Source organism: Gossypium arboreum, chromosome 11 (genome assembly GCF_025698485.1).
Source record: "Gossypium arboreum isolate Shixiya-1 chromosome 11, ASM2569848v2, whole genome shotgun sequence".
NCBI lineage: Eukaryota > Viridiplantae > Streptophyta > Magnoliopsida > Malvales > Malvaceae > Gossypium > Gossypium arboreum.
Window position 1 is genome coordinate 125,425,249 of NC_069080.1, and position 26,813 is coordinate 125,452,061.

Sequence of the window (26,813 nt, forward strand, 5' to 3'; positions counted from 1 at the left end):
ACATTCATGCCTTCCAACCACAATCCATCATCATTTTCCTTTACAACAAAGTTAAAGATAGAGGAGAGCTTAGAAAACTTACCAACTTAGGATACAACTCTTAAACAAGCTAAATCCTTAGTTTCCTTTAACATGCAAATTGTCTCCATTTTCTTCTTCTAGCCATCTTCTAAGCCAAAATTAAAGCAACCAAACTTTATTCTTCCTCCCTCAAGTCACGGCAAGAAGAAGAAGAAAATGGCCTTGTTATTTTCACCTCAAACATATTTTATTCATTTATTTTATTAACTTTTATTATTTCTATTTTATGAAACCATTTTCTTTAATATAAACAAATATATTATTAATATTATTTACTAACATACAAAGCACAAAATGCCAAAATGTGTCATTCATGCTCATCCTTGCCGTCCACTACCAAGAAAAAGGAATGTTTGACATGCAAGTCCCTCATGCTTCAAACCATGCAATTTTTAGCCACTACCAATTAACCTATGACATTTTCCAGATTTTTCACATAAGCCCCTTTTTATTTATTTCACATCCAATTGACCAAAATTAAAGCATGAAATTTTCACACATACTTATTCATAAATAATAAGCATAAAATATAACAATTAATTATTTTTGTGACTTGGTTTTGTGGTCCCGAAACCACTTTCCGACTAGGGTCACATTAGGGGTGTCACAACTCTCCCCCCCTTTAGGGATTTTCGTCCTCGAAAATTTCTACCGATGCATAGTTTAGGATAACGTCCTCTTGTTGAGTTATATCCATATAAACATTAGCTCATCGATAGCAATTGTAATTCATTACTGATTTCGCATCGATCTATAAAATCATTTTCTTATCTTAAAACAAATACATAAACGTTTCTACAAGTATGCACATATATCTCATTTTCTTGATTTCATAAGCAATAATCACTTAATTTAATTCACAAATGCATTTCAAACACATATTAAGCACATATTAACATGTATAATTCACATCATCGACCCACATTTTCATTCATGTATAAGCTGTAACCTGACTGAAAGTACACATATACTCAAACATCCCAATAAATATCCTTTATAACTCCATCATATCTCACTATTCAACTTAACCTATTTTCAACAGAAAATCAACTTCCACATACCTGAACATTGAATTCATTTAGCTCATTCAATCACCGTTAACGATACCCGTATATAATCGATTTGGCATAAAACCTCATATATTATACCGGCATGGGATTTATTTTAGCACATAACCCATATATCCAAAATTATCAGCATTCATCAAAAATTCTTACAAACTTTCAAATGTTGAACTTAATCGAAATAATTTCTTGAACATGATTAACAAAAATAGGGGTCATTTAGCAATAGCACATATGACTTCATATGCCAAGCATCCCATAAACTAAATCTGTAATAAATTTATAACATGAATTTATTTCTTAACAACATATCTACCATCTAAAATCAATGCCTTCGTTACATACGAGGTCTTACATAAATCTTATTTCACATACTCAGTGCCCACTGACCGGTCTCGCACACATAGTGCTCAGTTGAAGAACTCGCACACACAGTGCCTCAACTACTAATCTTGCACATATAGTGCTCGGTTAAAGGAATTTGTACACATAATGCCCATATTCATTCATTAGTACACATTGAAATGACTTAGCCAAGTCTATAAAACATCATATGTGTACACTTTAAACGTATTCTTTCGTTTGACTTTAAATTCATATAGTAATGAACACTTAAACTTTGCTCGAATCACCAGCGTTAAGCCTACTAGGCACGAAGGCCCGAATACATATCACCGGCACAAAGCCTGCTAGGCACAAAGGCCCGAATACATATCACCGGCACAAAGCCTGCTAGGCACGAAGGCCCGAATACATATCACCAGCACGAATGCTCTTCAGGACTTAGCCCGGATATACATACACTACAGGAAAATAGACTTTTAGCGGCGCTTTTTTTTACCTTTAGTGGCGCTTTTAGGTGCCGCTAAAACTATTTGCGGCATTTTTCCAAACGCTGCAAAAAACGCCGCTATATATGACGTCGCTAAAGTTTGCGGCGTTTATTTAAAAAAATGCCGCTAAAGGTCATGACCTTTAGCGGCTCTTTTCCCACAAACGCCGCTAAATGTCATGACCTTTAGTAGCGCTTTTCCGACAAACGCCGCTAAAGGTCATGACCTTTAGCGGCGCTTTTCCCACAAACGCCGCTAAATGTATGACCTTTAGAGGCGCTTTTCCCACAAACGTCGCTAATGGTCATGACCTTTAGCGGTGCTAATCCCACAAACGCCACTAAAGGTCACAAAATTTAAAAAAAAATTATTATAAAATATTATAAAGGTCATGAAAAATTAAAATTCATTATCAAAATATTGAGAAGAATAATATCCATGATATAAATATAAAATTTTCTATTAAAATTCATTATCAAATTAAATTTTCTATGAAAATTTAACTTTAAAACTAAATATAAAAATTGATTAATTCAAATTTAGAATTTAAAATAATAAATTAATAACACAATTAAAATCCAAAAGTTAGAACTTAAGTTATTAAATATTAAAATAAAAATAAAAATATAGAATCAAAACTAAAATAAATAATAAAAATTAGATTAAATATAAAGATATAAGTAAAATACAACAAGTCTTTTACTAATGAAAGTCCAAATACAACATCTTATTTGCAAATCTAAACAACACTGAAAATGCAAAGATCTTTTATAAAAGACAAATTGCTAAGTTTTGAACTAGGAATTCTAATACCTCGGAGGACAACGCAAAGTTTAAAGCTTGATAAACTACACTCTCATCAGGAGAAGATGCCAATGAACCTACAAACAGATGCCAATTTACAACATTTAAGCACTTCAATTTATAGTATTTAAACACTTCAATTTGCAGCACTTTATCATCTCAATTAACAACATTTATACAACTCAATTACAGCAATAAAACATCTCAATTTCCAGCAACTAAACACTTCAATTTGCAGTACTTAAACACTTCAATTTACAACATTTAAACACTGCAATTTACAACATTTAAATACTTCAATTTACAGCATTTAAACACTTTAATTTGCAGCATTTAAACAACAGCATCCATCAATTAAATAAAATGAATTTTAAACATTTAATAGTCATTTCCATTATAATTGACAGCAAATTATCCACCATTTAATTAGCTTAGTTTCAGCATTAATTCGGTAATGAGCAACAATATACAAAGAGATTCAATCCACCATACAAAGATATTTCAAACATCAATTTTCTCACTTCCGGACCTCATTAATAGCAGCAATTTAATATATTTCTTTCATACAGTTCTTGAACCCAAAGCAGCAAGATTAAACAACCAAGGATTGATCTTACCTAAACCTAATAAGCCATGTTATTAGGATGTTGAAATTTGAAAACCAAGATCATTGCTAGTGCTAATTAATAAAAACAACAAAACATCTAAACGTTGCAAGACAATAAGTCGGAAAAATAGGGCATGCTTTCAATACATATAGGCTAGCTCAAAATGTTCATAAGTTGTCAAACGGACTACTAGAGCCTTGAAATTTAGCAGGACTTGAGACACTAGAGTTCCTTTCTTTCTACCTTTTTCATTTCATTTTGTCCTCCATATAAATTAATTAGAGCTATAATTTCTATTGCAAAATAAAAATAAATACCATTTGCGATCATAAACATTTAAATACTTGTGCACATAACGAGATGAATTATTTTAAGGAGCAATTAGTATAAAAAACTAAGGAGTTGTTTCAAGGAACAAAATAATAGATACTGAGCATGTTCGGTAAAAATTAACTTTGGAACAAAACTAACAACAATTTTAAGCTCAAACTTATACATTTATTCTATTATAGAATTAAAACAACAATCTTATATAAAATAATAATATAATATTTAATAAATATTCATAAAAATGAATAAAATATGTGTAGCGACGTAAAAAAAAATTATTATTTGTTTTGGGGTAGCTAATTGTGGCAATTTATTGAGAACTTTAAAACTGAAGTTTGATTTTTTTGAAACATAAACTAAAAAAAACAGAAATAAAGATGGGAGTCGCCACCGATCCTTTTTATAGGTATGATCGGACACCTAATAAAATTTTTTTTTTAAAAAAAGAAGGCCGAGTTTAGGTCTACGTTAAAATCAGAGAAAAAGTAGGGTTCGGGAGTCAGTTACGCGCGAGGAAGGTATGAGCACCCTCGTGACGCCCAAAATTGGTATCTTTTAAACATGTGTTGTCTTAATTTTCCAAAAATGCTAGTTCAATTTAAATTCCAATCGTGATCCAATTTAAAAGACGAGAACTTTCAATTTTGATTTTTGAGAAGGATATACCGTTTTAACACGGCCGACAAATTCCATCCAACATAGCGATGAAATTCACGACTTAACGTTAAATCGTGTATTGCCTCGACTAATAATTAAAACATGAAAACTATTCATGAAATAAGAATTTGAAATAAATCAAATATGCAAACAATGACATTTTCAAATGAAAAATATTAACATAATATTAGAGCAAGTAGCAAAACAATAATAATATTTAAAAGAGAAATAAAACCAAACATAAACAAATATAAAGTACATTTAGTAATAATAATATAAGGTAATATATACATAAGATAATATGCAAAAATATAATATATGACATATATACATGATGTATGAAAATATAATGCCTAATAGACATATATATGCAATATTACTAAATATATAAATACTAGATACAAATACACATAGTATAATTCAACATATACAATAATATTAGGAATACTATGGACAAGGAAAATACATTTATACTAATAATAGTAAAAGATATATATACACTAAATAATAATATAATAAGTAGCAATAGGAAAATAATAAATTCAAAATCAATAATGCAACATACACAAATAATACAAATAAAAAAAGGTATATACATAAGGATTATAAAATAAATGTATTAAAATTAATAATAAATACAATATGGGTAAAATAAATATACACATGATATATACATAATGTGGTACTAAGAAAAAAATATATATATATAAATAATAGTATTAGAAATCATATAGTATATATAACTGATAATATTAAAATATATACATAATATTATATATGAATTATTCATATAATATATATTAAAAAAATTGACTATTAATACGTACTAAAAATATATACGGAGGTAAGCGGCATACACTAATAAATATAATAATAATAACCATGTAATACGATACCAAAAGGTAAATATAATAAAATGATATTAAAATAAAAGTATTAAAAACATTAATATACATATGTATACACCTAACAAGGATATATATAATAATAATAATAATAATAATAATAATAATAATAATAATAATAATAATAATAATAATATTGAAACACAAAAGCCATTATAATAAAAATATTAAAATAAAGTAATAGAAACATTACTACATATATATATATACATACATGAAGATATACACTAATGTATTTCAATAACAATAATAATAATAATAATAATAATAATAATAATAATAATAATAATATTGAAATGCAAAAATGTAATATTTAATAAAGAAACAAAATAAATAAAAAGGACTAAAATTGAACAAATAACAAAGTTCGGGGCAAATATGAAAAGAAATAAAGAGAAAAGGGCTTATTTGAGCGCGCACAAAACAAAGGGGACCAAACAGTAATTATTCCTCCCATTAAAACGCAAAGACATTAGCGGGGACTAAATCAAAAGCGAAAAATTATGGGGCCAAATTGAAAATAGAAAAAATGACTTAATTGCAAAACCTTGAAAAGCGGAAGGATCACAGCATAAATAACCCATTCAAACAAAACACGCGGATCCTCCTGGCGGTCGGGTCTGGATGGGTGGGCATGGCCAAACGACGTCGTTTTGGGGCTTAAGTGTAGCCCCAAAACGACGCTGCGTTTGGAGGGCTATATAAGGCCTAAAATAACCAAAAAAAAATCATTTGGGGAGAGGGAAAGGAAAAAAAGAAGAGAGAGGGAAGAGAGAAGGAGGAATCGGCCAGGGCTTCCATCACCGACGGCCATCGAGGCTCAAGACACAAGGCCTTGCCACCACCTGCAGTGGCGTTTAAAAGGTAAATTTTTTTTGTATATTTTTTATGTTTTAATATATATAGGTTAAAAAAAACTTAAAACCGAATTTAAAATAGAAAGAAAAAGAAATCACCTTAGGTTTTTTTTTTTTTAAGCTTTCAATCCTTTGATCTTGGTATTTTTTATACTTGAATGCTATTTCTGTATTTAAACGCTGATTGAATCACTATATTGAATCTGAGATTGGATGTTTCACTTTCTTGTTTTTGTGCTCATTTCTCACTGCAAAAAATGAAAGAGAAAAAAAGAAGAAGAGTCCCCCCTTACAATCTTTTTCATTCGGCTTTTATAGCCTTATTTACAAACTATTTTTTACTATTTCTACTATTGTTGCATGTTTGCTTCCTTCCTCTGTCTTTTGTGCGGTGGGAGTGTGTGATGGTGTTGGTGGCGAGTGAGATAGGAGAATAGGAGTGGTCTTTGGTGGCGACAAGCATGGGAGAGTGGGAAGAGGCAAGTGGGAGTCTAGGGTTTTGGGATTGGGCTTGGATCTTTGGGCTAGGTTAATTTTAGGTTTTGGGTTTGAGGATGGGTTAAATGGTTTAATGGGCACAGGTATTTTGTAACGGGCCAAAATTGGCCTACAACAACTGCCCTCTTTGCTTATTGTCGGTAATGTGAATAGAGCAAAGATACAAAGAAAGGCCAATTTTGCGGTCTCGCTAAGTTTTGACTTCTTTTGGTGATCTTCTCATCCAGATAGTCTCTTTTAGTTCCCGTATCTTGTAGTTTTGGTTCAATCCATTGCATCTTCTGATATATGCTTTGTGGCTTCAATCCACTTTAATGTAACTTCGAGGATATAAGATTTGTAACTTCGATTTACTTTACTGAGACTTCAGAAATATAAGATTAACAGCTTAAATTTGCTGTTCTGTTGCTTTAGTCAGATAAGGCTTGTGGTCTTCTCTTCTGTAACTTTAGAAGGACATCATCTAATATCCTTGATCAGCTCCACTGCAACTTCAAGGAAACAAAATCTGGTGTCTTCAATCAGCCCCCAATCTTATTCTTTACTCGATATGTGATCCTGAGCTCAACTCACTTAGCGTGTCCTGAAGCTCAACTCATTTCTCGCAATATGAGTTGATTTTGAACAACAAAAATAAAAAGGCTTAACTCACCTCTCGCAATATGAGTCAATTTAAAACTAAAAATACCTCAGCGTGTCTTGAGGCTCAACTCACCTCTCGCAATATGAGTTGATTTTGACGAACAGAAATTGAAAAACAGAAATTGAAAATACCTCAGCGCGTGAGCTGAGGCTCAACTCACCTCTCGCAATATGAGTTAATTTTTTTGATGAACAGAAATTAAAATTACCTCAGCGTGTCCTGAGGCTCAACTCACCTCTCGCAATATGAGTTGATTTTGACGAACAGAAATTGAAAAACAGAAATTGAAAATACCTCAGCGCGTGAGCTGAGGCTCAACTCACCTCTCGCAATATGAGTCAATTTAAAACTAAAAATACCTTAGCGTGCCCCGAGGCTCAACTCACTTCTCGCAATATGAGTTGATTTTGAACAATGAAATAAAAAGGCTTAACTCACCTCTCGCAATATGAGTCAATTTAAAACTAAAAATACCTCAACAGCGTGCCCGAGGCTCAACTCACTTCTCGCAATATGAGTTGATTTTGAACAACAAAATAAAAAGGCTTAACTCACCTCTCTAATATGAGTCAATTTAAAACTAAAATACCTCAACGTGTCTTGAGGCTCAACTCACCTCTCGCAATATGAGTTGATTTTGACGAGCAGAAATTGAAAAATAGAAATTGAAAATACCTCAGCGCGTGAGCTGAGGCTCAACTCACCTCTCGCAATATGAGTTAATTTTTTTTTTTATGAACAGAAATTAAAATTACCTCAGCGTGTCCTGAGGCTCAACTCACCTCTCGCAATATGAGTTGATTTTGACGAACAGAAATTGAAAAACAGAAATTGAAAATACCTCAGCGCGTGAGCTGAGGCTCAACTCACTTCTCGCAATATGAGTTGATTCTTTGGTATAATTCAGGTGTCTTTTCCTTTGGTTCAGTGCGACTTTCATTCAAGACTTCTTGCTCTGTTGGAGTACCTGTATATGCCATGTATGATGTTATCGTGATATGCACATGTTTGTCTTAAATGCTTTTATGCCTACATGATTATGCAGTGCTCCTTAAGCATGTTTGTCGTATGTGTATTTAGCCACGATTGTTGAGGATTTATGTTCATTGCTTTGATTCTCGACTTTTTCTTCATGCCTTATACCTGTCTTCAAGCTTCACGAGTAATCGACGTTTCTCGATATCATTCTTTTGCCCCGATTGAACTTTGTTCTTACTTTGAGACCCTTGTGCTTATCAAATTTTCATCCGTAATGTTTAACATTTCTTTTGTTTAGAGTATGTCATTTCACTATTTATCATGTAAATAAACACATAATGAGATGCATGAAAAAGGTCAAGTAGGGACAAAATAATGTCTCATATTCATCGACTTCAAATGTGGCAACCAAAACAAGTTAACCAACGAGAGTAAAATGTCAAAAGAAAGAAAGGATCGTATTTAACAAATGCTCTAGATATTTAACACATGAACTCTTCCACGTTCCTCAATCAAGAATCTTTCGAGTATGGCTTCTTGCGTAGAAAATTTCGAGCTTTGAAGTGCTTCAATAATCGTAGTCTCACCGTTTGACCCATTGTTCGAAATGCCACGCTCTTGAGCAGTTTACTTCATTAGGGACGCCTCTCGGTTTTCATCCTAATCTTTTGTGTTAATCAAGACGCCTTTTTTTTTTTTTTTTAAGATGCCCTTTTTGGGTTTTCATCTTGATTTTTTTAGGCATAATATTTCTTCACAAGATCCGAGTTCACTTGGATTCGGTAACTCTTTCCCATCCATTTCAGTGAGAATCAAAGCTCCACCCGAGAATGCCTTCTTTACGACGTATAGTCCTTCCCAATTCGGTGTCCATTTCCTCATGGGTCTCTTTGCATTGGGAGAATATTTCTCAACACGAGTTCTCCTTCGTGGAATTCTCTTGGCCGTACCTTCTTATCATGAGCCGCGATCATTCTCTTCTGGTACATCTGCCCGTGACAAATTGCCCTTAGACGTTTTTCTTCGATGAGGTTCAACTGATCGTATCGAGCTCGAACCCATTTCGCTTCTTCTAACTTTGATTCCATTAAGACTCTCAATGAGGGATTTCAACCTCAATAGGTATACGACTTCCATTCCATAGACCGAGAGAAAGGAGTTGCTCCGTAGATGTTCGACAGATGTACGATATGCATACAAAGCAAACAAGAGCTTCTCGTGCCAATCTTTATATGTCTCATCATTTTCCCAATGATCCTCTTGATATTCTTGTTGGTCGCTTCAATGACCCGCTCATCTTTAGGCGATAGGGCGAGGAGTTATGATGCTTTATTTGGAACCGCCGACACTTCTTTTATCATCTTATTGTTCAGATTCGTGGCGTTATCTCGAAATGATTCTTTCAGCAAACCATATCGGCAAATGATTTCCTTTTTCAAAAACTTACAAACCGCAGTCCTCGTCACATTGGCAAACGGCGGCTTCTATCCATTTTGTAAAGTAATCGATAACCACAAAATGAATCGATGTCCATTTGATGCTTTTGGAGAAATTGGCCTATAACATCCATGCCCCACATAGAAAAAGGCCACGGAGAAGTCATGACATGAAGGGGTGAAGGGCTACATGAATTTTATCGTCAGAGATTTGACATTTGTGGCATTTTCCGCAAAATTGATGCGATCACTTTCCATTGTCACCAATAATAACCGAGTCTCATGATCTTTCCGCCATATTGAAACCATTGGCATGCGTCCGCAAATTCCCTCATGGACCTCTTCAAGTATTTTTCGGCTTCAACATCATCCACACATCTCAAAAGCGTCTGATCCTTTCCTCTTTTATACAGGATATCCCCATCAAGAACAAATCCTGACGCTGCCATTCTTCTAATTGTTCTTTTATCGTTCTCATTCGCTTGTTCGGGATACCTTTGATTCTTGATATATTCTGCGATATCATGGAACCAAGGTCGTCCGTCTACTTCTTTCTCAATGTTACAACAGTGTGCAGGGACCTCGTATATGCTCATTTTGAGGGGCATTATTTCTGCTTCTCTACTTGCTTTGAACATTGAAGCCAAAGTGGCCAAGGCATCAGCCAGTTGGTTCTCTTCTCGTGGGAAGTAATGAAAAGTTATTTCTTTGAATTCCTTGATCAATCTAGCCACTAAATCGCTATACTTAATCAATTTTGAGTCCCTCACTTCCCACTCTCCACGGTTTTGGTAAATCACTAGGGCTGAGTCCCCGTACACCTCCAAGATTTCGATGTTTCGTTTGATAGCTGCACGAAGCCCCATGATACAGGCCTCATATTCTACGATATTATTGGTACAGAAGAAGTTCAGTCTTGCAGTGAACGGGTAATGATTCCCGTCTGGTGATACCAGGATTGCGCCAATTCCATGCCCTAAAGCATTTGACGCACTATCAAAGCACATTTTCCATGACTTCTCTTTTGATAACTCGAATTCTATTTCTGTGATGCACATTAAGTCTTCGTCTGGGAAATCTAATCTTAAAGGCTCATATTCTTTTGTCGTTCGAGTTGCTAAGAAGTCAGCTATTGCGCTCCCTTTTATCGACTTCTGACTTACATAGGCAATGTCATATTCTGAAAGGAGGATCTACCATCGTACCATTCTTCCTGATAGTGCCGGCGACTCCATCATGTATTTTATTGGTACAACATGTATTGTCTGAGTCCCCGAGCTACCCAAACTAGAGCGCAACAAAATTTTTCAATGGACGAATACTTTACCTCATATTCAGTGAACTTTTTGCTGAGGTAGTAGATCGCCTTTTCTTTCTTTCCTGACTCGTCGTGTTGCCTCAGTACGCAACCCATTGAATTTTCGAACACAGTCAAATACAAAATCAGTGGTCTTCCAGGAGTTGGTGGTACTAGCACTGGAGGACTGGACAAATATCGTTTTATCTTATCAAAGGCCACCTGGCATTCCTCGTTCCATTCTCCCGGGTTATGTTTTCGAAGAAGCCGAAAGATTGGGTCGCATTGGTTGGTAAGTTGAGCGATAAATCGGGCGATGTAGTTTAATCTCCCTAAAAATCCTCTAACCTCCTTTTGCGTGCGCGGAGGTGGTAATTCTTGGATGGCTTTTATTTTATCTGGATCAACTTCGATACCTCTTTCACTGACAATGAAGCCTAGCAGCTTTCCCGAGGTAGCCCCGAATGTACATTTGGCTGGATTAAACTTTAACTGAAACTTTCTCAGCCTTTCGAACAACTTCTTGAGGTTCACTACATGCTCTTCTTCCCCTCGGGATTTAGCAATCATGTCGTCGATGTAGACCTCTATTTCTTTATGCATCATGTCATGGAATAACATTACCATAGCCCTCTGATATGTTGCCCCAGTATTCTTTAACCCGAATGGCATCACCTTGTAGCAGAACGTTCCCCACATTGTTATGAAGGTAGTTTTCTCCATATCCTCGGGGCCATCTTGATCCGATTATACCCGAGAATCCATCCATGAAAGAAAACAATGAATGTTTTTTGTATTGTCCACCAACGTGTCAATATGTGGCAAGGAAAATTATCTTTTGGGCTTGCTCGATTCAGGTCACGGTAATCCACGCACATTCGTACTTTGCCATCTTTCTTTGGTACCGAGACTATGTTAGCCACCCATTCGGATACTTGAGGCTTGTAGGAAGCCGACATCAAATTGCTTCTTGACTTCCTCTTTTATTTTCAACAAGATTTCGGTCTCATCCGTCTTAATTTTTCTTTGGATGGGCTTGCATTCGCTTTAATGGGAGCTTATGGACCACTAAATCTTCATCTAGCCCTCGCATGTCCTGGTATGACCATGCGAAAACATCTTTGTATTCATGAGTAAAGTGATCAAACTATGCTCGGTACTTTCGAAATAGAAGTCCCAATCTTCACTTCTTGTTTCCTCTCTTGATTGCCCAAATTTATTGTTTCCACAGATTCTTCATGAGGCGTAATCTGTTTATCCTCTTGTTCCACCATTCTTAACAATTCAGAGACGAGACATAATCTTGACATTTTCTTGACTTCAAATTCTCCTAAGCAAACAACCTTCTCAAAATCAATTTCAAGATTCAGAACGGGCTTATTCATGTCGTCGATGTCGAGCACCGAAAGTTGAATGGAAAAGGAAGCTATAGGGGACATCCAAGTATTGGAAACAATAAACAAAATGTTATGTCATGGCAATGAGGCAAATGTAAGGATAGGCTATGAAATGAGAAAATGATTATGAAATTAGTGATAATGCGAAAAATCGTGACAAAATGCACCTTCATTGATATTCATTTAAATGATAAAGAGCGAATGCAAGCTCTTACAAAAGAATTCTATTATATCTAAGGACACAATAGAAGGTTAATGTTTAGCATTACTCAAGACTTGTAAACTATGAGAAGCTCCTCGCCAGTCAATTGTTCAACATGAAACCGGAGGGCAAGGCGTATCCTCGAGACATTCTTACTTGCACCAGCCTCTTTGTCAATGACATTTATACTGACATTCTGAAAACCCCTTTCAATTAACCCCAGCATGTTTCGTGGATCATCTCGTCCAGGGTACATCATTTCCGCAGATGTAAATGTTTTTGACAAATGAGGGTACTCTATTGGTTCCCATTCTGGTTCTCGGCCCAAAGTTCTTGCAACTCTTCTCTCTTGATCCTTCTTCCACTGTCTTCTTCTTTGACGCATGTCAGGCTGGAATCCCAAACCGTATCGGGCCTTGTGGTGCACTAGCTTTAAAGCCCTAACTATTCCTTGCAGATGTCTCCCTAAACCTCTTCTCGCACGAGCTCCCCTTCCTACGGTCAACTTGACACCCATTCTGGTATTTCTTGATAGTTTTGGCATCGGAATTCTATTTCCCTCAGCGACGAAAGTGGCATTGACGAATTCAAAAGATCGAAGGAACATTCCATGCGTCCTTGCTTATTTCCGGTATGGCGATCGCAGAGATAGATGCGACAATGTCTTCTTCACCCTCGATTTGTGACCAAACGACCATCCATGATAAATTTCAACTTTTGATGGATGGATGATGGGACTGCTCCAGCAGAATGGATCCAAGGTCTTCCCAAGAGGCAGTTATAAGAGGGTGTAATGTCCATGACTTGGAATTCGACCTCATAGATGTAAGGGCCTACTTCTAAAGGGATTTTGATCTTTCCCATGACTTCGCGCCTCGTCCCGTCGAATGCCCTTACCATGGAATGACAGGGCTTTAAGTAGGACAAATCCATCGGTATTCTGGAAAGCGTAGCCAATGGCATAACATTTAACGCTGACCCATTATCAATGAGCATGTTTGGTATTATGTAGCCCTTGCAGCGAGTCGTGATATGCAGCGCTTTCACCGAGCCTCTACCATTTAGCGGTATCTCATCATCACTAAAAGAGATAAAATTGACCGCATTCAGATTGTTTACCCACCTATCAAGCTTTTCGACAAATATGTTGTTAGCTACGTAAGCTTGATTTAACACCTTCAGCAAAGCGTTCCGGTGTGGCTCTGAATTTAAGAGCAGAGATAAAACTGAGATTTGCGTTGGCTGCTTGCTCAATTGTTCCACCACACTATACTCGCTGTGCTTAATAAATTTCAAGAATTCTCGAGCTTCTTCCTCATTCACAGGCTTTTTAGTTTTTTGCACGGGTGGAATTTCTTGCTCGACTTCGACTTCGGGCATCACTGCTTTCCCTTTTTGCTTCAAGTCGCTACTTTTCTTTACCGGTTCAACTTCTTTAGAATAGCACCGCCCATCTGCGGGTAAAATGACCTACTTCCCCAATGTCTTGATTGTGGCTTCAAGCTTTTCACCTTCGTGTAACGATGTTGACATCGTACTTCCACAGATCTTGTTTTATTGTCCTTATAAGGAAAGGAGATGGTACTTCAATTATCATTTTGGTTTCACCGACTCCTTCTTCGCGTCATAATAGATTATTAACGGTCGGTCGGCGCTATATGGGAAACCTGATGACTGATTATCAGAAGCACATACTTCTCCACTATCGGCCTCTTTGGCTTTACAAAAAATCCCAATCTCCTTATTGTCCATCATACTTTGCAGTAAACTTCTGAATTCCTCGCAGAACTGAATGTTATGCTCCCCAATACCATGGAGCTCATAAAAACTGTGACCTTTTACATCTTTTCCTTTAGATACTCCGTTAAAACGATAGAGCAACCCTTTCTCACTCAGTATCTCCCAGATTTTCTGTAGAGGTGTTCTTATTTCAGAAACCCATCTTCTACTTTGTTGTTTATCCTCTTCTCTTACTGCGCTCACATTCCCTTTGGTGTGGTTTGGGAATGGATTCCCGGTCGTACTGCCAGCACCATCAAATCGCAAAATGCCCGCATCGATGAGCCCTTGAACTCTCCTTTTGAAAGCAATACAATTCTCAGTAGAATGCCCCTGGTTCCCCGCATGGTATGCACAACTGGCGTTTGGATCGTACCATTTCGGGTATGGAGGTTTAAGGGGTGCCATGTAATGGGGAGAAATTAGTTGTTTTTCCAAAAGTTTTGGGTACAATTCCTCATACGACACAGGGATGGGGGTAAATTGCGATCTCTCGGGATTATGCCTTGCTGGTTTTGGTTCGTTTCTGGGTTGGCTTTGGGCGGGTACCGTATTTTGTGGGAAAGTGGTGACAAGTCTTTGGTTGTTCGTGGCGTATATGGGGTAGGACGGATGTGGTGCTTGGTAGTAAGGGGTTTGAGGTGGATAATAGAAATTCGGGGGTGGATAATTTCGAGGTCGGGGTTGGTTAGGATACGAATTAGGAATGTAACGACTCCCAGTTCCCACCATGTGGGTTTCTGGCTCTTTCTTCCTTACGGGTGCTGCTTTTCTTGAGCCTTCTGATCCTTCCATTCTACCGCTCTTGACGGCATTCTCTATGAGTTCACCGGATATTACAATATCCGCGAAATCTTTCATGGCACTTCCCACCACTTGTCATAGAATGGTGCTTTTGAGTATTGATAAAAGGACGTTATCTCGGTCTTAGTCGATGGAGGCTCCACTTGGGCCGAGATATCTCTCCATCTTTGCGCATACTGTCTAAAGGATTCTGCTGGCTTCTTCTCCATCATTTGCAAGGTCATACGGTCTGGCACCATATCCGATACATGCTTGTACTGCTCGCAAAATGCTGACGTCAAGGCCTTCCAGGATCGAATCTTTTCTCTACTAAGTTGATTGTACCACCGAAGAGCTGACCCTGTTAGACTATCTTGAAAGCAATGTATGAGTAATTTATCCTCGTTCACATAACCCGTTATTTTTTGGCAAAACATGACCAGATGCGCCTTTGGACATCTTGTCCCACCATACTTCTCAAAATCAGGCACTTTGAACTTCGGGGGCAAAATCAGATCAGGTACCAAACTGAGTTCTTTGGCACCTAGTGCGAAGAAGACTTCACTGCCTTCTATCACTTTGAGTCTTTCCTCTAGACTCCTATATTTTGCGTCATGGTTATCCAATTTCAACTTGGCTACCTCTGCTGGGTCATCCAGATCTGGAACTAGTGGATCAGCAGGACTAGCCCCTGGGTTCGACGCGAATATTCCTTGCCCCAAATTAGTGGGTGGAGCAGGTGGCATAGGTCGATGTTCCAAGCCGGTGGGTTCCCCTTGAGTGTACCCTCTTTGTGTTGTATATGCGGGCGGTGGAGTGAATCCCGGGGGATAGAGTGGATCCTGATCGTGGTGAATTCTTGACTGAGGTTCCATAACATCGGGGTTCTGCACGGGTCCTTTTCCTTTGACCAAAGTTGTCATCATCTCCATCATTTTAGCCATCTGATCTCTTTGCTCGAGTGATTCCTCTCGAGATCTCACCATTAGGTCTCTTGTCTCTTGTTGCGATTTGGCCAGTTGCTCTTGTAATTCCTTTTGAGCCCTTTCCAACCTTTCAATTTTCTCATTGAATTCAGCCTCCATCACTCTAGCTTGTCGGTAGCGTTTTATCTTGATGACGTGGTTCCGGTCTTGTGGTATTACAACTGCGAATTATATATTTTGTCTTCAGCGACCGAGTATGGGATATGTAATGTATGGATGAATGCATGAATGAATGCACGAATGTCAAAATGTTAGTTATGCAAAGAATGCAAAAAATTGGTGTTGATTTCAAGATAGCCCCATATTTAGGCATTTCATTTATCAACATAGTCTATTACACAAAGTTTCCATTTTTTCAACGGTTACACAAATTTCCTAGCCACATTGCCTTGTTTCTTCACTTGTTCTAAAACTCGATATGCTCGATCTTTGGCTCGGAGGAATTGGGCGAGATCTTGGCTTCATCGATAATTGAACAACTTGCATAGCCGCTTATGTAATTTCATTGATCAAGAAGTCGAGTTGCATTTCTTTTCTTTGAGAGTTCCTTCATACGCGTAAATGTCCCTATCGCATCGCTTTCACTCTTTTCTTCTAGAGCCTTGAGAGGTAATCTAATTGTTGTTGACGAAATTGCAGCATATTTTCTAGATCTTGTGTTTTCCTTTTTAATTCTTGATGTTCAGACTGACTATTTGCCAAATCTGCAGTCACTATTTCATACTCGGCGTTCTTCCTTCTTAACTTTATCACAGTACATGCCTTTTTTTCCCTCCTCTTTCTTTGCTTTTCCCTTCCAAAACTCCATTCCTCCCTTGATATTGCTAATTTCTTCCTTCCATTCTACTGTCGACTTGCCCAACCTGCTATTCTTTATAGTGTTTCTTAATTTCTTATTTTCCAAATGAAGGTCCCTTAAGTCATTTCTCACAATCTCGGCTTCTCATTGTACTTTTTCAGTTCTGGATCTTTCAACCTGAACTTCAATCTTCAGTTGATAGTTTTCTTCTTGAAGGGCACTAAGGTCCCGAGACATCTTGGCCTTTTCTCGTTCGAATTCTTGTTTTGCCATTTCTAGCTCAGACGGCGTTTCCTCCGAGAAAGGATTCTGAATGGTGTGGTTGGTTGACGAGATTTGCTAACTATTTACCCGTTGCTTCCTCCATATGTCATAATCTTGGGTAAGGGTATCAGCATACAAAGCTAATTCCATGAAATAAATTTCCTTCTAAGACTTTGCAGTGTCTCGGACTCTCTTCATATATCCTTCACCCGTGAAAGCGAACTCGAACTGTGCTAATCCTCCAGCTATGGGAGGAATTGTCGCAAGAAAATTGCCTTTGGACCAATAGCGAGCATATCCAACTCCTCCCCATAACCCAAGTAAAGGTACCCAATCTTGGCTTCGACATTTGTATAGCGAAGCGAAAGACGGATCCGTGGTGCTCTCCATGTTATATCCTCACAAGATTTTGAAAAACTGATACCCAATGTTGCTCGGTGACTTCCTTCGGCCATTCTTTCTTGAGGTAAGCTTCTAGCGGGGAGAATGTTTTAGAAAACATATGGAACGGAGTGCGCTCTACCTTCTAGAAGTGACTCAAAATCCAAACATTGAGCAACTGAGCACATCCACTAAATCGTCCCTTTCCAACCCTTCGACAAGTACTGAAGGACCTGAAGGTCTCAGCTAGGATAGTCGGGACAGGGTCGACTCCTTGTTTTAACATTTCGAAGAAATCAACTACTACAACTTCGAGATGTCCGAGAACTTTTGGGAAAATGACCAAACCATAAATGGCCAAAGCGAATAGATTTACCCTTTTCAGCATGTCGGGATGGTTCAGAACCAAATCTCGTAGGGAGGACCATGGAATGCAAATGGTTTCATTCTTCTTTTTTATCTGTTTTTCGGCCTATGCATCAGTCATGTCTGTCAGTCTCACTAACTTTTTCTTGAAGGTCATCGGCTTAGGCTCCTTCACATATATTTTGCCGAATTGTATATTGTCGATGCGGAGTAAAGCAGCATACTCTTCTATGGTTGGAGTCATGTCTTCTTGATTGATGGTGAAACACTGATAAGCTGGGTCCCAAAACCGAACCATGGCTTGAATCAACTGTTCGTCTACACGGATAGTGATCAGGTGAGCTATATCTCCATACCTCCCAATGAAAATGTCTCTAGTGTCTGAATCCCACTGATTCCAAATTCGAACCAAATCCTCAAAGTTATTTTGGCGAACATTTACAGTTATATGTTCGGGCAAATTGGCAACACATCCTTCCACTAGACTATCCCCCTTTTCTCTCTGAGTTTTTAGAGACCAGTCCCGAACCACGACATTCTTCTCGGTTATTTGTGTAATTGACTCCTCCATCAGAAACCCGTTTTTTGGCAACCAACCTTTAATCAACACCTTCCTAATATGATGCCTATGATGCATAATAAAAATAAAAATAAAAACAAACAAACTTGGTTAATAAACACAACAAATATAATTTCAAAAACAAGCTAAACTACCCAATCCAATTATTTTGCATAAACAGTGTAAGTGAAAGGCAAAAGGCATTTTCCCCGTGTACTTATTTTGGTGACTATAAGCGAACAGAGGTTCGGCATGGCTCTAATTGGATAGCTCGTATGGTTCATTATATGCAGTCTCGGTTCTAGACAAGTACTCGAATTGCTCGTACTATCATCGCTAAGATCAAGACGAAGCCTCGGTCATAACCCATCACAGCTCACGAGTTCAATTCGAGGATTACATTTACTTATGCCTATGCGGAGGGACAAGTTAACTCACGAAAGCATAAGTCATATGTAACCCAAAGTATTCACTAGCCCTGTATGGAGGGACGAGTTAACTCACGAAGGCGTAGCGTTTACTTTCACTTAAACGGACGGAGCCCGGATAGAGAACTCATGTTATGCGAAAATGCAAGTGCACGGTGTGTAGGGAAAAACTCATAAACCTTTACGTTTTACTTAAAGAAACTAAACCAAAACTAAAACCATAAAAATTAAAAACTGAAAAACAACCAAATAACAAGTTAGAAGAAATATTTACAACACGATACAAATGCATGAATTTTGAAAACGAGATTTTCGGATCACGACCCAAATATTTACTTTGAACAAAGAAATTTGAAAATTTTGACAAAACGTGTTTAATTCGACTCGACTCGCAAGCTTGGTCCCCAGTGGAGTCGCCAGCTGTAGCGACATAAAAAAAAATTATTATTTGTTTTGAGGTAGCTAATTGTGGCAATTTATTGAGAACTTTAAAACTGAAGTTTGATTTTTTTGAAACATAAACTAAAAAAAACAGAAATAAAGATGGGAGTCGCCACCGATCCTTTTTATAGGTATGATCGGACACCTAATAAATTTATTTTTTTTTTTTAAAAAAGAAGGCCGAGTTTAGGTCTACGTTAAAATCGAGAGAAAAAGTAGGGTTCGGAGTCGATTGCTACGAGGAAGGTATGAGCACCCTCGTGACGCCCAAAATTGGTATCTTTTAAACATGTGTTGTCTTAATTTTCAAAAATGCTAGTTCAATTTAAATTCCAATCGTGATCCAATTTAAAAGACGAGAACTTTCAATTTTGATTTTTGAGAAGGATATACCGTTTTAACACGAGTGACAAATTCCATCCAACATAGCGATGAAATTCACGACTTAACGTTAAATCGGTGTATTGCCTCGACTAATAATTAAAACATGAAAACTATTCATGAAATAAGAATTTGAAATAAATCAAATATGCAAACAATGACATTTTCAAATGAAAAATATTAACATAATATTAGAGCAGTAGCAAAACAATAATAATATTTAAAAGAGAAATAAAACCAAACATAAACAAATATAAAGTACATTTAGTAATAATAATATAAGGTAATATATACATAAGATAATATGCAAAATATAATATATGACATATATACATGATGTATGAAAATATAATGCCTAATAGACATATATATGCAATATTACTAAATATATAAATACTAGATACAAATACACATAGTATAATTCAACATATACAATAATATTAGGAATACTATGGACAAGGAAAATACATTTATACTAATAATAGTAAAAGATATATATACACTAAATAATAATATAATAAGTAGCAATAGGAAAATAATAAATTCAAAATCAATAATGCAACATACACAAATAATACAAATAAAAAAGGTATATACATAAGGATTATAAAATAAATGTATTAAAATTAATAATAAATACAATATGGGTAAAATAAATATACACATGATATATACATAATGTGGTACTAAGAAAAAAAATATATATAAATAATAGTATTAGAAATCATATAGTATATATAATGATAATATTAAAATATATACATAATATTATATATGAATTATTCATATAATATATATTAAAAAAATTGACTATTAATCATTACTTAAAATATATACGGGGTAAGCGGCATACACTAATAAATATAATAATAATAACCATGTAATACGATACCAAAAGGTAAATATAATAAAATGATATTAAAATAAAAGTATTAAAAACAGTAATATACATATGTATACACCTAACAAGGATATATAATAATAATAATAATAATAATAATAATAATAATAATAATAATAATAATAATAATAATAATAATATTGAAACACAAAAGCCATTATAATAAAAATATTAAAATAAAGTAATAGAAACATTACTACATATATATATATACATACATGAAGATATACACTAATGTATTTCAATAACAATAATAATAATAATAATAATAATAATAATAATAATAATATTGAAATGCAAAAATGTAATATTTAATAAAAACAAAAATAAATAAAAAGGACTAAAATTGAACAAATAACAAAGTTCGGGGCAAATATGAAAAGAAATAAAGAGAAAAAGGCTTATTTGAGCGCACAAAACAAAGGGGACCAAACAAGAATTATTCCTCCCATTAAAACGCAGCACATTAGCGGGGACTAAATCGAAAAGCGAAAAATTATGGGGCCAAATTAAAATAGAAAAAATGACTTAATTGCAAAACCTTGAAAAAGGTATGACCGCGCAGCATAAATAACCCATTCAAACAAAACACGCGGATCCTCCCGTGGTCGGTCGGATGGGCGGGCATGGCCAAAACGACGTCGTTTTGGGGCTTAAGTGTAGCCCCAAAACGACATCGTTTTGGAGGGCTATATAAGGCCTAAAATAACCAAAAAAATCATTTGGAGAGGGAAAGGAAAAAAAAGAGAGAGGGAAGAGAGAAGGAGAGAGAAGGAGGGAATCGGCCAGGGCCCACACCGGACGGCCATCGAGGCTCACAGCAACACGGCCAAACCACCATGAAAAGGTAATTTTTTTTTGTATATTTTTCTGTATATTTTTTTGTATATTTTTTATGTTTTAATATATATAGGTTAAAAAAAACTTAAAACCGAATTTAAAATAGAAGGAAAAGAAATCACCTTAGGTTTTTTTTTTTTTAAGCTTTCAATCCTTTGATCTTGGTATTTTTTATACTTGAATGCTATTTCTGTATTTAAACGCTAATTGAATCACTATATTGAATCTGAGATTGGATGTTTCACTTTCTTGTTTTTGTGCTCATTTCTCACTGCAAAAAATGAAAGAGAAAAAAAAGAAGAAGAGTCCCCCCCTTACAATCTTTTTCATTCGGCTTTTATAGCCTTATTTACAAACTATTTTTTTACTATTTCTACTATTGTTGCATGTTTGCTTCCTTCCTCTGTCTTTTGCAAAAGGTGGGAGTGTGTGATGGTGTTGGTGGCGATGCATGGGAGAATGGGAGTGGTCTTGGTGGCGCATGACATGAGAGAGTGGGAAGAGGCAAGTGGGAGTCTAGGGTTTTGGGATTGGGCTTGGATCTTGGGCTAGGTTAATTTTAGGTTTTGGGTTTGAGGATGGGTTAAATGGTTTAATGGGCTCGGTATTTTGTAAACGGGCCAAAATTAGCCTACAACAATATGTAATTACATATTAAATTAAATGAAATAAGCACCTTGGTAAAAACAGTTTGAGTACATATGATGGTAAAACAAATAAGCACATTGGTCATACGCCAAAGTATCACAAAGTTCATCGAGGAATAAACTGTACAAAGATAAGACCTTGAGTACATACCTGTCCAGTTTGTGGAGGCAATAACATCGACATATAAGGAATAACCATGTGCTTAGCTCGCTTGCACAAGTTTATATTAGTATATCCACATGCTTTCAAGTAGAAAAATTTATTCAAGGGGTTCTTGTTTATGAATGGAATGCTTGTTAAGTGGCATCTATTAAAGACTACATACGCTTTTCTCAAATCCTTTGCGAACTAGTGGATCACATTCAATAACATCATATCTTCTATTGCCTTTGCTGGTAAAGGATAAACACACACAAAAAAATTCTATTGTGAGTTATAAGTTATGAGTTAAGGCACAAATAATGAAATATAAGCATTATTTAAAGAATAAATAATTTAGCAAGTCCATCAGCCATGGTTCTTGAAGAACTCCATGACTCAAGATTCACTCTTTATTCAAAAAATCCAAATAAAACTAATATTATTGAGCATGCAAGCATACAAGTACTATATCCACGTCTAATTCATTTTCAAAGGATAAAATAGGTATTATATGACCCCCCAAAAAAAAAAAAGAATGAGCATTCCTACACAAAGGTATGTAAGCTATCTATTTTTTTGAAAATAGAATCTCATGTGCAAAATAAATTGAATAAAAGACAATATTGCACTGTTTGGTAGTAAAAATTAAACATTCCCCTTTTTTCTAAAATTTCAAAAATTTCAACAAGAATAAGAAAATTAATTAACCTATTTCTATCATGAAGACTCCTGCCTAAAGAAAATGTGGATGGGAAAAGCAGAAGTTTGGGATAGCATTTTACTTGCTGAAGTAAGAAGAGGTTCCACGTTAATAACCCAACCTATTTTTAGTAAATATATTATATTAACTTAATTGATAATAGCTGATAGTGCTGCTCATAAGTTATTATTTCAATTGCTTGAGTAGATGGAGGAATTAAAGGGTTGGAACAAGAAATATGTTTTAAATGCACTCAAAGTGGTGCTTAATTATCCAAAACAGAATTGCCATAAAATTGGTTAGATAATATTTAGATAAATAAAATAAGCATAAATACTTTCAAACAAAAGGCAAAAGAAATTTGAACCAATCTTATAGAGAAAGGCTAAGATATGCCACAGTTGTGCAGAAGCTAAAAGGCTAAGCCAAAGTATTAAGAAAATAGTTCATTATTCGATTTTGTCAACCCTCAGTTACCCGACAATGGTAAAGAATCAACCCCTAAAGAAATTGTCTACACATGAGTGCACATTTTCACCATTTTCCTGGACACAACAAAATGTTTTCTAAGTACCTACACGACAACAAAAATTCCAAGCAGAACAATTTCCAAGCACCAACTCTAATCAAGTTGTACTTAGATTATTAGATCTATAAAAAGAAAAGAAAAGAAAATCCTAGTACGTACCTTGGGTTCTCTTTCAATATTTACCAACAAATTATAAAATTATATTAATTGTGAAGTAGCATGTAAATATAGAAATTCATGGATGGAGGGTGAGAATAAGAGCAAACAATAAGTACAGTTTACCCAAGAACCAAAGCTCCTTTCAAATTGCAGATTAGGTAAATAAAGGATTTTAGCAGGTCTCAGAATCAGACAAAAAAGCAAAGTTTATATGATATTCACACCCAGATTTAGTTCATACAATTTAATCAATTGAAGATCAGATTTGCATCAAAGAACCAACATGCAAAAGTAAAGATATGGAATATAGGATAGTATTAAATCCTACACACAAAATAATACACGGATACTGACCTCTTACAAAATAATTGTCAATTCAAGTACCGATAACAAAAACTCCCTTATAACATTTTAAAAAATGAACAAAACAATAAATAAACAAAGATTAAGAAAGGAAATCTTTCATGGAAAAGCAGATCAATTAATTTCAAACATAAATGATCAGTATAAGAGATAGAATAAAAAGCCTGCATATTGCATTGATAATGATAAATCTAAAATCATATACTTATCAATGCATGAACATGGTAATATTTCCTTCTATATTTTGCCTGTAAACGTAGTGTAATTGTACAACCATCAAAAGAAGATTCGAAGAATTGAACATTGTACTAAACACGCGTGGTACATTATGAACAGATTGAGGGGTATTGTTATCTACTTAAATAGATCATTGCCACCAAAACAACCTCAAGAACTGCAATGGTTAATCAGAAACTTCATGCATGTCAAAAAAAAACCCTCTTCCGACTATAGATAAACAAAATAGAAACAAAGACATCAAATAAGACCCGAACAAAGCAACAAGTTAAACGACAAAACCTTCGTTTGGCATTGAGAGAAGCGAGGACAGTGTTGTACTCAGAGACATTGTTAGCATAGTTTCGTTTGGCTTTTGTTCCAGTTAAATCTGAAAAATGGCGATGACCCAGTGAACGAAGCAGAGTCTTGTTGGGACCTGTTTTTGACATTGCTTGCTTTCAAGTAAAAACAACAGCATCGCTTAAAAATAACAGATATCTTGGATTCTATTTTCCATGAAAATTGAATCTATTAGAAATTTGGGTTTACCAAAATTGCTACCAACAATGCAGTGCCAAGTAGGTCCATATTTCTTGTCAAATTCTTTCTTAATGTACTTTGCTACATCTTTCTTTACATTGTTCTTCTCGAAAGCCTACTCAAAACCCCCAGAAGGAAAAACCACTCCAAGTTAGCAAATTTACAGTATTTACTAACAAATCAAGATCAAATGAAAAAAACCCAGAAAATAATTCCAATAAAAAAGCCATAAAAATTAGGAATCTTGTAAGGTAGATAAAAAGAGCTAACGGAGATGGCGATATTGACAGCCTCTTTTTGCATGTCGTCTTTCATGTCGGCACTTTTGATGAGAACTTTCTTGGGTTCTACAGTAAGCGCCGGAGAAGGCTTCAATTCATCGATTTTCCGTTGTTTCACCGTTAGAGCTCCGGTGGTGCTTCTCTTAACTGCTTCAGTACTCATCCTGTTTTTTTTCTTTTTCGTTTTTCAAATTCTAGAGCCAAAAGAAGAGAAAAAGAAAAGAGAGAGACTCAGTTTCCACAAAATTCCAGTTTGCAACAATGGGATTTTTGTTTTAGAAGAAAATGAAAAATGGAAAATTGGAAACGATTCTGTCAGGTGCTATACTTTGGTGAATGAATTGAAGTCAATTAACTGTTGAGAAAAAGATAACGAGCGGGCAACCAAAAGTTATTTTAGGGGATTGAGCGGGATTTTAATTTCACCTTTTGCGGCGTTTTAAAAAACAACGCCACTGTAGTTTAGTTTTTTTATGCTTTTGATAAAACGTCATTATAGCTTAATTTTTGTGGCATTTTCTTAAAAATGTCACTATTGTTTAATTTTAATTTTTTTGTCATTTTAATATTTTTTATTTTTTCTTTCAAAATTTTTGTGATAAGATTATCATTTTTAGAATTTTTTAATTTTAAATATTTAAATTTTTAACTAAAATATAGACTAAAATATTAAATATTATTTTTTAGTTTTTAGTTTTTAATTTTTAATTTTTAATTTTTTGAGCATTTTTATAATTTTTAAATTATCATATAAAATAAAAAGGAAACTTTAATGTAAATAAAATGAAATCGATGAATTAAAAAAATACAAAATGACACAACAATACAAGTATTATTCTTTTAAGTATGGTCTGCATTAGTTGCTTAGATTTTTATATAAATGACATTTAATTATATGTATACACCTAAATTTTGATAGAGATACATCTCGTAATTATATATGAATTTCAGTTTAATATGTAATTGTAGACGGTTAAATTCTAATTATAGTTTAAATGTATAGTTGAAACTTTAATTTTGGTTTAAATCATACACGTTTTAAAAATAAATACATCAATAATATATTTTATATTGGATAAATATAAATATTTATGTATGCAATATATAAATATAAAATGATGTTATATCAATAATTATGTTAATAATTTATAGGAACTGGATCAAATTAAAGTTCATATATACAATTGCACACTAAACCATTGTTAGAAAAAGAAACATTTACCGGGATAATCATAAACAAAATCTCTAAACCTTAAAAATATAACACTTAACCCCAAACCCATAAGCCTTAAACCCCAACCCTTAAACCATAAACCATAATCCATAAACCTTAAAATAGTAACTCATACACTTTAAACCCTAAATAATATTCCCTAAACTATAAACCCTAAACTATAATGATAATTAATTCAATATTTTAAAATTAATACTATCTCTTTTAAAATTATATAATAAAATATTTATCATATAAATTAAAAAACACTAATTAATCTAAACCCTAAACTTTTAATCCTCAAATCCTAAACCCTAAATCCTAAAACATGAACCATAAACCCCTGACCCTTAACCCCTAACACCTAAACCTTAAACCCCAACCTTAAACTACCCTTAAACCACACTTAAACCATAATCCCTAAACCCATAATTCATAAACCTTAAAATAGTAACTCATAGACATTAAACCCTTAACCGTATACAGTAAACCCTATACTATAATGATAATTAATTCAATATT

General features: G+C 35.0%; 2 protein-coding genes across 2 annotated transcripts in view; one reads left to right on the forward strand and one right to left on the reverse strand.

Annotated features, from left to right (window-relative positions):
* Positions 1–21,983, forward strand: part of LOC108471834 ((+)-delta-cadinene synthase isozyme XC14-like) — a 26,258-nt gene extending 4,275 nt beyond the window's left edge. The window contains exon 6 of the mRNA XM_053021378.1: positions 21,918–21,983. Within this exon, the coding sequence (XP_052877338.1) occupies positions 21,918–21,983 (66 nt within the window). The remainder of the gene's footprint in view (positions 1–21,917) is intronic.
* Positions 21,984–24,563: 2,580 nt separating this feature from the next.
* LOC108472083 (uncharacterized) lies at positions 24,564–25,432 on the reverse strand. The gene is made up of 2 exons (XM_053021763.1): positions 25,068–25,432; positions 24,564–24,912 (listed from the first exon to the last, which is right to left on the reverse strand). The coding sequence occupies exons 1-2, from the start codon at positions 25,239–25,241 to the stop codon at positions 24,739–24,741; spliced, it is 348 nt and encodes a 115-aa protein (XP_052877723.1). The 5' UTR covers positions 25,242–25,432; the 3' UTR covers positions 24,564–24,738.
* Positions 25,433–26,813: the final 1,381 nt, after the last annotated feature.